General features: G+C 46.8%; 1 protein-coding gene across 1 annotated transcript in view; it reads left to right on the top strand.

Moving 5' to 3' along the window:
- DYRK4 (dual specificity tyrosine-(Y)-phosphorylation regulated kinase 4) overlaps nt 1-14536 on the top strand; it is a 47427-nt gene that overhangs the window by 16897 nt on the left and 15994 nt on the right. The window contains exons 4-7 of the mRNA XM_015411179.1: nt 7777-7913; nt 9070-9210; nt 12438-12576; nt 13235-13322. Of these exons, the coding sequence (XP_015266665.1) occupies nt 7777-7913; nt 9070-9210; nt 12438-12576; nt 13235-13322 (505 nt within the window). The remainder of the gene's footprint in view (nt 1-7776; nt 7914-9069; nt 9211-12437; nt 12577-13234; nt 13323-14536) is intronic.

Here is a 14536-nt window from a genome sequence, read left to right as displayed (position 1 = left end):
CGGGAGTAAAAAAATTCCACCACTACTTGTACGGCCGGCCGTTCACGATTCTGACAGACCACAAGCCACTGCTGGGCCTCCTCGCACCCGATAGGCAAACCCCGCAGATGACCTCGCCCAGGGTACTCCGCTGGTCCATCTTCCTGGCGGGGTATGCGTACGATCCCTCACGGACCAGCCGGTCCATGTTTCGGAGGTGGCGCGCTGCACCTCCAAGGACAAGACTCTGGGGAGGGTCTTGGACTGGGTGGTGAGGGGGTGGCCCGAGGCCAAAGGAGACCCGGACATCACCCCGTTCAACACCTGGAAACACGAACTCTCAACCCACAAGGGGTGCTTGCTGTGGGGGAGCCGGGTGGTCATTCCCTAGCCCTTAAGGGAACGGGTCCTTACCGCGCTGCATGAGGCACATCCCGGGGTGGTACGGATGAAAGCCCTGGCCAGGAGCTACGTGTGGTGGCCGGGACTGGATAAGGATATCGAAGATGTGGTCAGGAGATGTCAGCCATGCCAAGCATCGCGGCCGGAACCACCGCGAGCACCGGAGAGGGCCTGGGAATCCTCACACCGTCCCTGGTCCCGCCTCCATCTGGACTTTGCGGGACCCTTCCAGGGCCAGCTGTTCTTCATCCTTGTGGACGCCTACAGCAAGTGGCTGGAAGTGGTCCCGGTGCCCTCCACATCCTCGCAGGCCGCAATCCGGGCCATGTGGAGGATCTTCAGCACCCAAGGGATCCCTGACAAGCTGGTCACAGACAATGGAACAGCGTTCACATCAGCCGAATTCCAGGCCTTCACGAGGTACTACGGAATATGCCACGTCCGATCCGCCCCGTTCCATCCCGTGACCAACGGCCAGGCGGAGCGCATGGTGCGCACCACAAAGGACGCGCTCCGCCGCCTGGACTCCACCGATTGGGACTATAAACTGGCGGCTTTCCTTTTTGGGCAGCGCACCACGCCCCACACCACGACCAGCCGCACCCCGGCCGAACTTCTGCTGGGCCGCCTGGCCTCCCGAATGGATCGGCTACACCCTGATCGGGCACCCCCGGAGGCCCCGGGTACAGAAACGTACGAGGCGGCCAGGGGGTTCTTTCCCGAGGATCCGGTGTACGCACGGAACTACGGCCGGGGCCCCCCATGGATTCCAGCCCGAGTCGTTAAGGGCCCCCGTTCGTACGAGGTCTCCAGCGAGGATGGCCAGATCCTCTACCGGCACATTGATCAGCTGTGCCGCCGCACGCTACAGCTGGACCCAGAGGATCCGGACGAGGACCTGGAGTCTTCCCCATCGGCCTTACTTCCGGCACCAGACCCACAGCCGCCTTCCCAGAAGGAACCTGAGATCCCGCGTCCCGAGGTACCCGCCAGTCCTTCCTCCTCAGACCCCTCACCGGACCCGGTCCACTCGGCTCCCAGGGCCCCTGAGACAGAACCAATAGCCACCCCGGAACCTCGCCGCTCGACTCGCCCCAGGAAGCCACCAGCGCACCTGAAGGACTTCGTCTGTGGGTGCATTGCGAACCAAGGGGGGAGGGGTGTAATGTATTCAGCCTGACATGCCCGGACTTGCCCGGGCATGCCAGGCACAATTCATCTGTAGCTTCAGTCGAAAGACAAAGGATCCGAAGGATCCTAGCCGGCCCAATCAAAAGGGCTAGCTTCCCAGCCGGGGGACCAATGGTCGTCCGGTTACTGTAAATAGCCTATCGGGAGTAGGGGGTGTGTTTAGGTGTACTCGGTGGCGGGTTTTTTGAACGCATATAAACCGGCCTGCGAGCTGGTCAGTTGTCTTTGTCCTGAACTAAATAAAGGTATGCTTAGCTGAAATCACTCTCCGTCTGCATACTTTTCACTCACACTAACTCAGCTTATAGGGAACACTGCTGGCCTATGATTCTTTCTTCCCTCTGGTAAAAATTTGCTATGAGGTAAATGTTTGTTGGCCACCGGGGAATTCTCCTCACAGTGAGGGAAGAGCACCAGGCAAGGTCTTGAGGTGCCTTAACCATTCTCAATATGGAATCCATTGGGAGGAACTTGTTTTTTCCTTTGGGACTCTACACAGATAAGGAGAATGAGTCTGGTTTCTGAGGGAACACATGTGAAACTGCCCTCCCCCCCATGAAGTTAACAAAGTGTATTGGCTCAAAGTTGTTGCTGTGTAAATGCTTAATTTCCCCCTCACCAGGTCAGGTCAGGCAATTTTTTTGACTTTTTTTGGTAGAGGTTACTACTTGTGATAAACTAGCAATGGCCTTTCTTTGTTGTGCCAGTTCTGCATCTTGGTCCACATGCTTCAACACACCATCTGCTGCCTCATCAGAGGAGAACAGGTTGTGTGTGGAGGGCAGGAAGGGTTGTATCAGGGCTTAGTTCTCGTGACCCTTTCTTACACACCCAGGGAAATGCCAATTTGGTGTTAGGAAGCAATTTTTTCCAGGCTTGTTTGGCCAGGAATCCTGGAGGTTTCTTGCCATCTTCTGGGCATGGAGCAGGGGTCACTCTGTGTGTGTGTGTGTGTGTGTGTGTGTGTGAGAGAGGTATTTGTGAATTGCCTGCATTTTGCAGGGGGTTAGAGTAGATGACCCTGGAGATCCCTTCCAACTCTTTGATTCTGTGATACTCTGTGGTTGCAGAGTCACTCTTATTGTGGATCTTGGCAACAAGACAGTGAATGGTCAGCCTCTGGAGTCTCTGCTACATATACACAGGGAGGCCTGCCCAATGTGGCCCACCCAGCTGACTGCAGTCCCCCCAGCCATGTTTTGTGGCCCACTTGATAAATCTGCCCCCCCCAAAGGAAGTTCAGGCAGGAAGTACCTGCCAGCCTACAATATATACCTGGTGAACTGTATTCAGTTTGGTGGGTCTCAACCAGATGTAGAGAGCTGGAGATCCAGTAAGGTCTCCTGCTGTGAAAATCTTCCATTCAAGTTAATCAAATAAGAAGTCTGCTGAGCTTTTATTATCTGACTATCTACAATATGAAACAGTAAAAGGGGTTATGGTGGCCTGGATGAAAGACCTAGAACACACTTTGGAGATAGATCAATGGTCCAAAATTTGGAATGCAGCTAAACTGACGAGAGCAATACCATATAAAGAGAACATATATAAAATGTCCCACAGGTGACACTGGATACCTGATAGAATAGCAAAATGTTATGCGACAACAAATAGAAATGATTGGAAATGTAAAAAAAAACGTAGGTACGTTCTTGCATATGTGGTGGAGGTGTGAAAGCGTGCAAAAATACTGGCATAAAATATATATAATAGTAAAAGGTATCACAGGACTAGAAATACCATGTTTATTGAATATATTCCCAGAAACAGTTAATAAAGAAAATGTATATGTAATAACATATATTTTTACTGCGGCAAGGATAATGTTAGCTAAATGTTGGAAAACAGACAACATACCCTCAAAGGAGGAACTGATAGAAAAAATGTTGTTAATGGCAGAAATGGACAGGTTTAGCTTAATGTTGCAAGGGAAATACCAAGATCTATTTGAAAAAAGATGGAACAAAATGTATGTATGGTTGAAAAATACGACGTAATAGTGTCTCACAAATATGTAAATGATGATTTGTTATGTTGTTAAGATGGTAAAACTATAAATAAATGGGGGGGGGGGAGAAAGAAGTCTGCTGAGCAAGAAAAGCCAAAGTATTGGTACAGCAGAGATCCCAAATAAGCGGAGAGATGGGGAAGGGGTTGGGTTGGAGGACTGAGCGATGAATCCGGGGCCTGGATCCAACCATGTTCTGACTGTTCTACTGCAGACCCACATGGCTACCTTCTGTATTCAAAAACTTAAGTCCATTTCAGTTTTCTTAAGGGGAAGGTGGCCATTTACACTGATTTCCCTCTCCCATGTCAGGCTCTCTCCATTATGCTGTTTCTGAAAGTCTGCACCTGCGGATCCCCAGAAACAAACTTTCAGGTGAGCTCAGTGGGCTGCAATGGGAGGGGGGAAACGTCTGATATTTCTGGCCCCTCTTGCAAAAACTTAAATGCATTTGAGCTTTCCTCACTGCATGGTTGGATACAGGCCAAGGAATGTATATTGTGTCAGGTGCATATCTCTATCTCCTCTCTATCTCTACCTCTTAATAGCGACATGTGGCCCCCATCTGTGGATATCTAAATCCTTGGATTGGGGCCACACAGACACAGATTTCTCTGAAAACTCTGGGGACCCCCCAGGGTTGCAGAAAAATCTGAAATCTTAAAAAAACACATTGCGGGTTTAGATTCCTTCCAAAATAAGAGAGTGTCTGCGCATGTGTAGACAATGCACCTGCCTTTAATCTTAAGAACTGGCAGAGGGTGAAGCTGGGAGGCGTTCTAGGCTTGGCTGCAGTGGCAGTGGACTCTTAGGGCGATTCCGCATCTAGCATTCGCTCCACATTTTCTCAACTGGGAGGGAAAAGTGCAGCTCAAAACCACATTCAAATACTTTGGAGCAACAGTGTACTGACTGCAAAGTCACCCCTGAACAGCCATAAAACAGCCATAAATCTATGCAGAAGGTACAATAAAACCTGATGATCAAAGAAAGTGAAAGCGGCATGGAGTTTGGAGGCTACCATAAAACTCGATGTTCAAAGGAAGTGAAAGCAGCGTGCAATACAGAGGGGAAATTCTGTTCCAACGTGGGTTTTGTAAAACAATGGAGGGAAAAGCCAGTGCAGAATCAGCCTTAGACACTGCTGCACCCAGGCTTAAAGGTGGGTGGTGGGGCCTGGAGCTGCACCAGGCTCATTGATGAGGGAAGATGGGATTTTCCCCTCCCCCATGAGTCTTATGGAGTCCCCACTAGTCTATGTCTATATCTATCATGAGATAGGTAGACATATATGCTGAATGCATTTTTGCCTTTTGTGGGGCCCTTGGATGACCAAGGGGTAAAAGGAGTACTGAAGGATGATAGGGAAATGGCTGAGAAGCTAAATGCATTTTTTGCCTCTGTCTTCACTGTGGAAGATGAGAAGTGCTTGCCCACTCCACAACCGCTGATTTCGGGAGGGGTGTTGAAAGACCTGAGCCAGATTGAGGTGACGAGAGAGGAGGTCCTAAAACTGATAGACAACTTAAAAACTGATAAATCACCAGGCCTGGATGGCATACACCGAGAGTTCTGAAATAACTCAGATGTGAACTTGTAGATTTCCTGACAAAAATATGTAATCTTTCATTAAAGTCTGCCTCCATTCCTGAGGACTGGAAGGTAGCTAATGTCACCCCATCTTTAAAAAGGGTTCCAGAGGAGATCCAGGAAATTACAAGCCAGTTTGTCTAATGTCAATACCGGGTAAGTTGGCAGAAACTGTTATTAAGGAGAGAAGTAGTAGGCACATTGACGAGCAAAAACTACTGAGGCAGACTCAGCATGGTTCAGTCGCACAGTCGAGTCCGACTCTTCGTGACCTCATGGACCAGATCACGCCAGGCCTTCCTGTCTTCCACCGTTCTCTGAAGTTGGCTCAATTTCATGTTCGTTGCATCGATGACACTGTCTAACCATCTCATCCTTTGCCGTCCCCGTCTTCTTTGACCTTCAATCTTTCCCAGCATCAGGGTCTTCTCCAGTGAGTGCTCCCTTCTCATTTGGTGGCCAAAGTATTTGAGCTTCAGTTTCATTATCTGGCCTTCCAGGGAACAGTCAGGGTTGATTTCTTTGAGGATTGACTGATTTGATCTTCTTGCAGTCCAAGGGACTCTCAAGAGTCTTCTCCAGCACCATAGTTCAAAAGAATCTATTCTTCGGCGCTCGGCCTTCCTTATAGTCCAACTCTCGCAGCCATACATGACTACTGGGAATACCATTGCTTGGACCATGCGTATTTTTGTTGGCAGGGTGATGTCTCTACTTTTTATCATGCTGTTTAGGTTCGCCATCGCTTTCCTCCCAAGGAGCAGGCGTCTTTTAATTTCATGGCTGCAGTCACAGTCTGCGGTGATCTGGGATCCCAGGAACGTGAAGTCTGTCACTACTTCCACAGCTTCCCCTTCTATTTGCCAAGGAGTGATGGGGCCGGATGCCATGATCTTAGTTTTTTTGATGTTGAGCTTCAAGCCCACTTTTGCGCTCTCCTCTTTTACCCTGAGCAAGAGGCTCTTTAGGTCCTCTTCACTTTCTGCCATTAGAGTGGTATCGTCTGCATATCTGAGGTTGTTGATCTTTTCCCCAGCAATCTCAATTCTGGCTTGTGATTCATCCAGGCCAGCATTTCGCATGATGTACTCTGCATATATATTAAATAAGCAAGGTGACAGTATACATCCTTGTCGTACTCCTTTTCCTATGCTGAACCAATCAGTTGTTCCATATCCGGTTCTGACTGTTGCTTCTTGGCCCTTATACAGGTTTCTCAAGAGACATGTGAGGTGGTGTGGTACTCCCATCTCTTTAAGGACCTGCCATAGTTTGTTGTGATCCACACAGTCAAAGGCTTTAGCATAGTCAATGAAGCAGAAGTAGATGTTTTTCTGGTACTCTCTTGCTCTTATCTTACCTCACTAACCTGTTAGTGTTCTTTGAGGGGGTGAACAAACATGTGGACAAAGGGGACCCCAATAGATGTTGTTTACCTTGATTTCCAGAAAGCTTTTGATAAATTTCCTCATCAAAGTCCTCTTGTGAATCAAAAAATTGGCTAATTAATAGGAAACAGAGAGTATAAATGGGCAATTTTCACAGTGGAGTACCACAGGGGGGTACCACAGGGCTCAGTACTGGGTCCAATGGTTTTTAACATGTTCATTAATGATTTTGAGTTGGGAGTAAGCAGTAAATTGGCTAAATTTGCAGATGACACGAAATTGTTCAAGGTGGTGAGAACCAGGGAGGATTGTGAGGCATTCCAAAGGGATCTCTCGAGGATGAGCGAGTGGGCATCAACATGGGGTTCAATATGGCCAAGTGCAAAGTGATGCACATTGGGGCCAAAAATCCTAACTACACATTGATGGGATCCAAACTGGTGGAGACTGACCAAGACAGAGATCTTGGAGTCATAGTAGATAACTCACTGAAAACGTCGAGACAGTGTGATAATGCAATAAAAAAGGCAAACGCTATGCTGGGGATTATTAGGAAGGGAATCAGCCAGTATCATAATGCCCCTGTATAAATCGATGGTGTGACCTCATTTGGAATACTGTGTACAATTCTGGTCACCACACCTCAGAAAGGTTGGAACACTTTCCCTATGAAGAAAGGTTAAAGCGCTTGGGGCTCTTTAACTTGGAGAAACAACGACTGAGGGGTGACATGATCGAGGTTTACAGGATTATGCATAGGATAGAGCAGGTAGAGAAAGAAGTACTTTGCTCCCTTTTTCACAATACAAGAACTCGTGGGCACTTAATGAAATTGCTGAGCAGTCGGGTTAGAATAGATAAAAGGAAGTTCTTCTTCATCCAAAGAGGTGGTGGCGGCTACAAGCATGGACGGCTTCAAGAGGGAATTGGATAAACATATGGAGCAGAGGTCCATCAGTGGCTATTAGCCACAAGGTGTAGATAGGTGCTCTTGGTCTGGGGCAAGTGATGCTTTGTATTCTTGGTGTTTGGGGGGGGGGGAGCAACAGTGGGAGGGCTTCTAGTGTTCTAGCCCCACTGCTGGACCTCCTGATGGCACCTGGTATTTTTGGCTACTGTGTGACAGAGTGTTAGACTGGATGGGCCTTTGGCCTGATCCAGCATTGGCTTCTCTTATGTTCTTATGTTCTTATATGACCTCTGTTTCCCCTTGTTTAGGTTCTAGGTGACCATATTGCATACAGATATGAAATACTGGCAGTCATTGGTAAAGGATCATTTGGGCATGTCGTGAAGTGTTTGGATCACAAGACAGGTGAAAAAGTGGCAGTGAAAATAATAAGGAACAAAAAGAGGTATGCCACGGCCACCTTTTTTAATAAGTCAAAATGTTGGAGGATAGTTGAAAGGACCAGTGAGGCCTCTATGATGTTTGTCAATCTGTTGGAAGTATTTGACTATTTTAACAGTGGGTTTCTAAAGCAAATATCAATACCATATATTGTATAACCCTGACGGTAGTGGGGTGGGGGTGGGGAATCTAAGTGTGGTAAAAAAGATAGACTTCTAGCTGAACAAATAAACAGAATAATTCACACTGAAAACCCCCCAACCAACCTGTAAGTAGGGTTGCCAAGTCGCGGCGGGGGATTGTAAGTCTTCGTAGAATCCGTGCCGCTCTGGCAACGGGGCTCCAAACAGCCCCATTGCCAGAGCGACGCGTAGCGTCATGTCCTGGTGACGATGGTGCAACGCGTCTCGCCATCCCCGCGGCACAGATTCTGTGAAGACATGCAGATCCCCCGCCGCAATTTGGCGAGATTTGGGAGCCCTACCTGTAAGCTCTAATTTGGGGCTTATTGAGCCTCAACAAATCTTATCCTAAAAGCTCTAAATTTGTTCTACTGCTTCAGACCAACATGGCTGACCACCTGGGCCTAAAAGCAAAGACCAGGTTACGAACACACAATGCAAAGAAGGCCTAAATGAGCGATGTGGCCACCTGTTGTAATGAGGACTGTCAATTCTGCTGCGTATACACTGGGTTGGATTTGGATGCAGCCTAATTTTCTATTAGCAGCATGCAACTCCCCCCACCCACCGCCAATTGGAGCCCACCAATTTCTACAAAATGCTGCTTCTGCAGGATAGGAGACCTTGAGGACTGGTAGCAAGAAGGGGGAATTGGTGGAAACTGCCAGTTTCGGTTTGGTTCCAAGCCATTCATAGATTGTTAATACTTTATATTGTGTTTTGTGCTCCTGTGCTAAAAGGGTTGGCTTTGTTCTGCTAGCAGAGATGCTTTCCTCGGGCAGAAGGAGCCTTCCATTGACGCAAGGCTCTTGCCTCAGTAATAGCATCTTCTGCCGGTGGGAAATGCCTCTGCTAGTGGAACAGATTCACAGGATCCGACCCAGTGGCGTTAGTGTTTTCAGCAGCTGTAACATGCATAGGAAGAATCTGGCTTCTTGCATCAGCTTATGTAATTTTGCCTCCTGACCTTGGATTTAGATTTCATAACCAAGCCTTGGTGGAGGTCAGCATTCTCGATACCCTTCGCCAGAAGGATGAGGACAATACGCACAATGTAGTCCACATGAAAGACTATTTTTACTTCCGTAATCACTTCTGCATTTCCTTTGAATTGTTAGGGTAAGACGTGGGTTTTTTTTTTCTTATCTGTATAGCAATGTTGAATGTGTTTTTTGGGGGAGTGTTCTTTGCACTTTGTCAGATTCTTGCTGCTTCCCTGTAAGGTAGGGCAGCGGCGGCATCCTCCTGTTGGAGGGGGACAGAGTGGAAGGGTCTCAGTGGGAAGAACTTGTGTTCCCCATACAAAAGCTAGGACATCTCTCTTAGCATTGGAATGCAGATCTGCTTGACCATCGGATCGTGCGTCTCTGATCACTGACAGCAGATGGAGGACGGGCAATCCTCACCCAGTTGCTCTTCTCCTCAGACTGTATAGAGGCTCCGTGTGGGTCACTTTTCCCACCAAGACCTTGGGGGGGGGGGGAGTCATACAAGGCAGCTGAGGGAAGAAGGCAAGTAAAGACCTATTCCCCAAAGCAGAAGTCCCTAGAGGTACAACACAGTGTGTTTGCCCCTCCCCCCCCAATCTTCTATTTGAACCAGGGCTTTTTTCCTGGGGGAATACACCGAAACAGAGTTCTGGAACCTCTTCGACAAATTCTTTTAAAAATGTTTAAAAGTTCATGAGCTTTCAGTATAAAGACTGAAAACTTCATTTCCCTCTTGAGAGTTCCGGCACCTCTTTTTTGTCAGGGATGCTCTAGGCTGATCCTGCACTGAGCAGGGGGTTGGACTAGATGGCCTCTATGGCCCCTTCCAACTCTGTGGATTCTATGAGTCAGGCACTGGACCATCTTTCCTAGTATTGTCTGCTTGACTAGTACTGTCTACTCTAGGACCCCGAGCGGATCCTCCTTCCTAGTTCTGTACCTTGCATGTCTTTTTTTTAAATGAAAGGTGCCAGGGATTGATTTAGGGTTTTCTGTGTATAAAGCATGAGTCTGACCAATGGGCTATGGACCTGCCCCTATCAAGCCTGTCACCTGTTTAGGCCCCTTTATCGGCAGTGCTGAATAAGTGTTTTTAAAGATGGGAACAGAAAAGTGTTGGTGTAGTGGTTAAGTGCGTGAACTCTAATCTGGGAGAACTGGGTTTGATTCCCCACTTCTCCACTTGCACCTGCAGGACTTGAGCAAGCCCTACTCCTTCTCCTTCTCCTTCTCCTTCTCCTTCTCCTTCTCCTTCTCCTTCTCCTTCTCCTTCTCCTTCTCCTTCTCCTTCTCCTTCTCCTTCTCCTTCTCCTTCTCCTTCTCCTTCTCCTTCTCCTTCTCCTTCTCCTTCTCCTTCTCCTTCTCCTTCTCCTTCTCCTTCTCCTTCTCCTTCTCCTTCTCCTTCTCCTTCTCCTTCTCCTTCTCCTTCTCCTTCTCCTTCTCCTTCTCCTTCTCCTTCTCCTTCTCCTTCTCCTTCTTCTTCTTCTTCTTCTTCTTCTTCTTCTTCTTGCTGTCTATTCCCAGTGTGCTCCAGGGCAGTGGCAGGAATGAAAAGAAGCCACTGAATTTTCTTCCCTGTAAAAGCTGTTCCCTCCTCCCTTTGCTTTACTCAGCACTGTTCTAGCAACTGCCTAATGACAAACTGTATAATGGTTATTTTTTTTTAATTGCATCAGATTTTATGAGCATCACATTGTGTCTCTTCCGGGCACAATCAGAAGAGAACATGTTGAGCCAAAGGATTCTCTTCTGTTCTTTTCATCTGGCTCTTCTGTGTTTTGGCCTTAGCACTGTTTGCAGTTTCTAATGAAGGAAAACAAGCCGCAAGCATCTCCCGCAGGGTGTTGATCTGAAATGATTCTACGGTCCTACGATTTCCCCTGGTAGCTAGTGGCTTCTGAGGATAGAACAGGAGGAAACTCTGAAATTAATCTTATTCATTTCATTCTGAAATTGTGGCTTGAACATGTCCCTGGCCTCTGATAAGGAAGTCTAGGACAATTCCTTCAAAGATGATCTTGCAGGAGCTCATTTATTTTCCCCCCATTAAAGGTAGTGACTTTGAACACAGCACTGCTCCCATGGGAAAGTTTTCACACTGGGCTTGCAGCTTGTATACACAAGAGGATGATGGGTCCCCTAGCTTGATGCTCTGAGCACTACCCCACCTCTGTTGCGAAAATTTCAATTCGCTGCAGATGTAAGATGATTTTTGAAGGATTATTGGGTTAGCAGAGTGCTCAAGGCATATAACTTAGCTGAGTCTGTCTGGTTTGTGTGTGCTGACAAGAAACAGGGTTACATACAGAGTCCTTTATTGTAAGGAACTCCATTCTAGACAGGATAGAGTAGAGATAGGACTGTAATCCAGTCTAACTAGCTAGGATGGATAGAGATGCAGGAAGCATGCCTTGCCCTCATGTTGCCAAGACAGAGAAGACTAGCACAGTGTGGATAGAAGGTATCAAGCTAGAAGGGAAGAAGATTCCCTGATAAAAGCAATCTGCACATCAGAGGGATAGTAGCGGAGCAGTAGAAGGAATGGATGATCAGGGTCCTGGCCTCTCTATCTCTGACTCTCTTATAGACCCCCCTCTGAAGTCTGAGGCTAAGAGACAGTGCAAAGTCCTTCACTTCCAACAATTTTCACAGTGGAACCAATAGCAACTTCAGAAGGATGGGGGTGTGAAAATGGAAGAGGGAGGCAGACTGAAGCTGCTTCTCCTTGCATGGTGTGGTCAAGACAGAAAAGGACTGGTGTGTGTTTGGGAAGCTCAAAACTTCTTTCTCAGGTCTGATCCAAAGTCCTTGTATTTTCCCCCAACAAATACGAGGACTTTGTAAAGTTCAGACTTGCCCTAAAAAGCAACAAATAGGTCAAGGTGATCTGCAGTGAACATGCATGAAGCTGCCTTGTAGTGAATCAGACCACTGTTACACCAAGGTCAATATTGTCTGCTCAGGCTGGCAGGAGCTCTCCAGGGCTTCAGGTAGAGACTTGATTGCTTTAACTGGAGATGCCGGGGATTGAACCTGGGGCCTTCTGCATGCAAGGCAGATGCTGTACCGCTGAGCCACAGCCCCTCCCCGGTCCATTTAGGGCATTCATCTCTGCCAAGCCTGACTCGTAACAGGCTTGGCAGAGTTAACTGCATTCCAACAGGATTTCCAACAGGATTTTTCATTTACTTGGTGTCATGGCTCTCTTTTTAAGATTAAAAGAAAAAGTTATTGAATAACCGAAGTGTCTCAGAGCAGGTATAATCAGGTTAAATCTTTTCAGTTCTAATAAATGGTTGGCCTTAGTGTAGATCGTGCACAATATAAAATGTAAATGTTCTTGTTCTCATCCCACAGTATAAATTTGTATGAATTAATCAAGAAAAATAGTTTCCAAGGTTTCACCTTGAGTCTGATTCGTCGGTTCACTCAGTGTATATTAAGATGTTTACAATTGTTGTATATGGAGAAAATTATCCATTGTGACCTAAAGCCTGTAAGTACAGCCTTTTCTATACTAGTGAAATTTCAAGTGTTTACTCTGTGCTTGGGTGGTTAAAATCTTGGTTATGAACAAAGAACCTTTTCAGACCTCCTGTCCTGGTTATGTCCCTCAATTGCACCTTGTTTATTTCCCCTCAGAAAATGACCAGTTAGTTTTACAACCTAGATCAGCCTTCTCATTGCAGAGCTTTTACATTAGCACAATTAAATATTTTCGCGTCAAAAATATTAACTGGTCGGTATAACAAAGTCCCTTCCCATGAAAGGAAATGTATCTGTCCTTTAAAATCGATATTCAATCCATCATATCATCTTGGACTGCCAATTGCACACAGGTCCACGTAAGAAACTCCTTTCCTCTCCACTATACCCCAAACATTGTATTAACAGCGACAGAATAACACAACATTTATTAAATGACACAAACCTGGACATCACAGCTCTGCTTGCTAAATTCTTGGCTGAAGCAGTCAAAAATAGACACAAGCTCTCTGTATGAGTAACCTTATTTTGTTGTCTCTGTAATACCTTCTTGCTCATATTTTATCACACTTATTATGCCATTAATGATATTTTGATTCGATTTGATTTGGTATTTCCCCTCATTTGCTTGCTAACCTGCTAATCTCTTTTCCCCTTTCCCCTTTTAGGAGAATATACTTATAAATCAACCACAATCAGGGCAAATTTCGTTTAAAGTTATCGACTTTGGCTCAAGCTGCTACGAGCACCAAAGAGGTTTGCAGAAAAGTCAAGTAGATGTAATTTCCTTTATTAGATTTCTTAACTTTTCAGTTGTTTTAGTACATATGTAAATGCACATGCACAGACATGATAACCACATGCCATAAGAACATAACAGGAGCACTGCTGGATCAGTCCAAAGATCTGTCTAGTATTCTCTTTCCAAGAAAAGCCAGCCAGGTGCCTCCAAACCGGGCTGTGAAGTTGATGGCCGTCCCCCACTGTATGCCTTTAGCTGTTCGTGGTTCATAGGTATACTGCCTCTGAACATGGAGGTTCTATTCAGTTGCCATGGGTAATACCACTTGAAGAACCTATCCTCCCAATAATTTTTTAAGCTTCTCTCAAAGCAGCAGTTCTCTTAACTTTTTAAAGACAAACCAACTTTTAAGTTTACTGTATGTTTTTGGCACCCACGTGCCAAAGTAACTCATGCTACTTTCCCCCTCCCCATGACAATAAGCAAGAAATTCATATTAATACCAAACAAGTTCATATTTAATTTTCTTCATGTTTCATATTCATAAATATATCATGCTATTGAAAAACGAGCTGTGTTTCATGCAGAGGCGAACTCAGATTTTTTCACTGAGTCTCCCACAGCTTCATCTTGCAGATCACCTTGTTCTTCCTTCCCTTCTGGCCTCAAGAAACAGCTGCCCAGAGAATTCGGACCCACTTTTGGGTCTTCTCAACCCACAGCTCACAAACGACTGTTTTTAAAGCCATTTAAGCTGATGTTGGCTTTTGTTATGTACGTCCCATGTTAAGTCTTCCCTCTAGAAGGCTCCTGCTCTAGAAGGTGGTTGTTTTGTGTGCGTTACCTTAGAACAAAGCAAAGAACACATTTGCCCAGTAAAGGAGACATCGCCTCCTGGCTGAGTCTGCTTCGGAACTTGCTAGGAGGACCTGCTGGACGGAGCACTGGTGATGAAGCACAGGCAAACACTGCTCGGAAAGGGCCTGCTGGAAGTGCCCCCCCCCCACAGTAGGTGGAAGCAGCTTGCAGACAAGTGCCCAGTGCAAGAAGAGATCAGCCACAGGACCTCTTTCTCTTTGAAGATATAAAATGGCCCTGCCCTGGATAGCCCAGGTAAGCCCGATCTCGTCAGATCTCGGAAGCGAAGGAGGGCCGACCCTGGCAAGTACTTGGATGGGAGACCTCCAGAGAATACCAGGGTTGGGAGGCCGAGGCTGGCCATCAAGCC

The sequence above is a fragment of the Gekko japonicus genome, unplaced genomic scaffold, assembly GCF_001447785.1.
Source record: "Gekko japonicus isolate JY-2015 unplaced genomic scaffold, Gekko_japonicus_V1.1 scaffold944, whole genome shotgun sequence".
In the NCBI taxonomy this organism is placed as follows: Eukaryota; Metazoa; Chordata; class Lepidosauria; order Squamata; family Gekkonidae; genus Gekko; species Gekko japonicus.
This window is presented reverse-complemented; position numbering and strand designations above follow the sequence as displayed.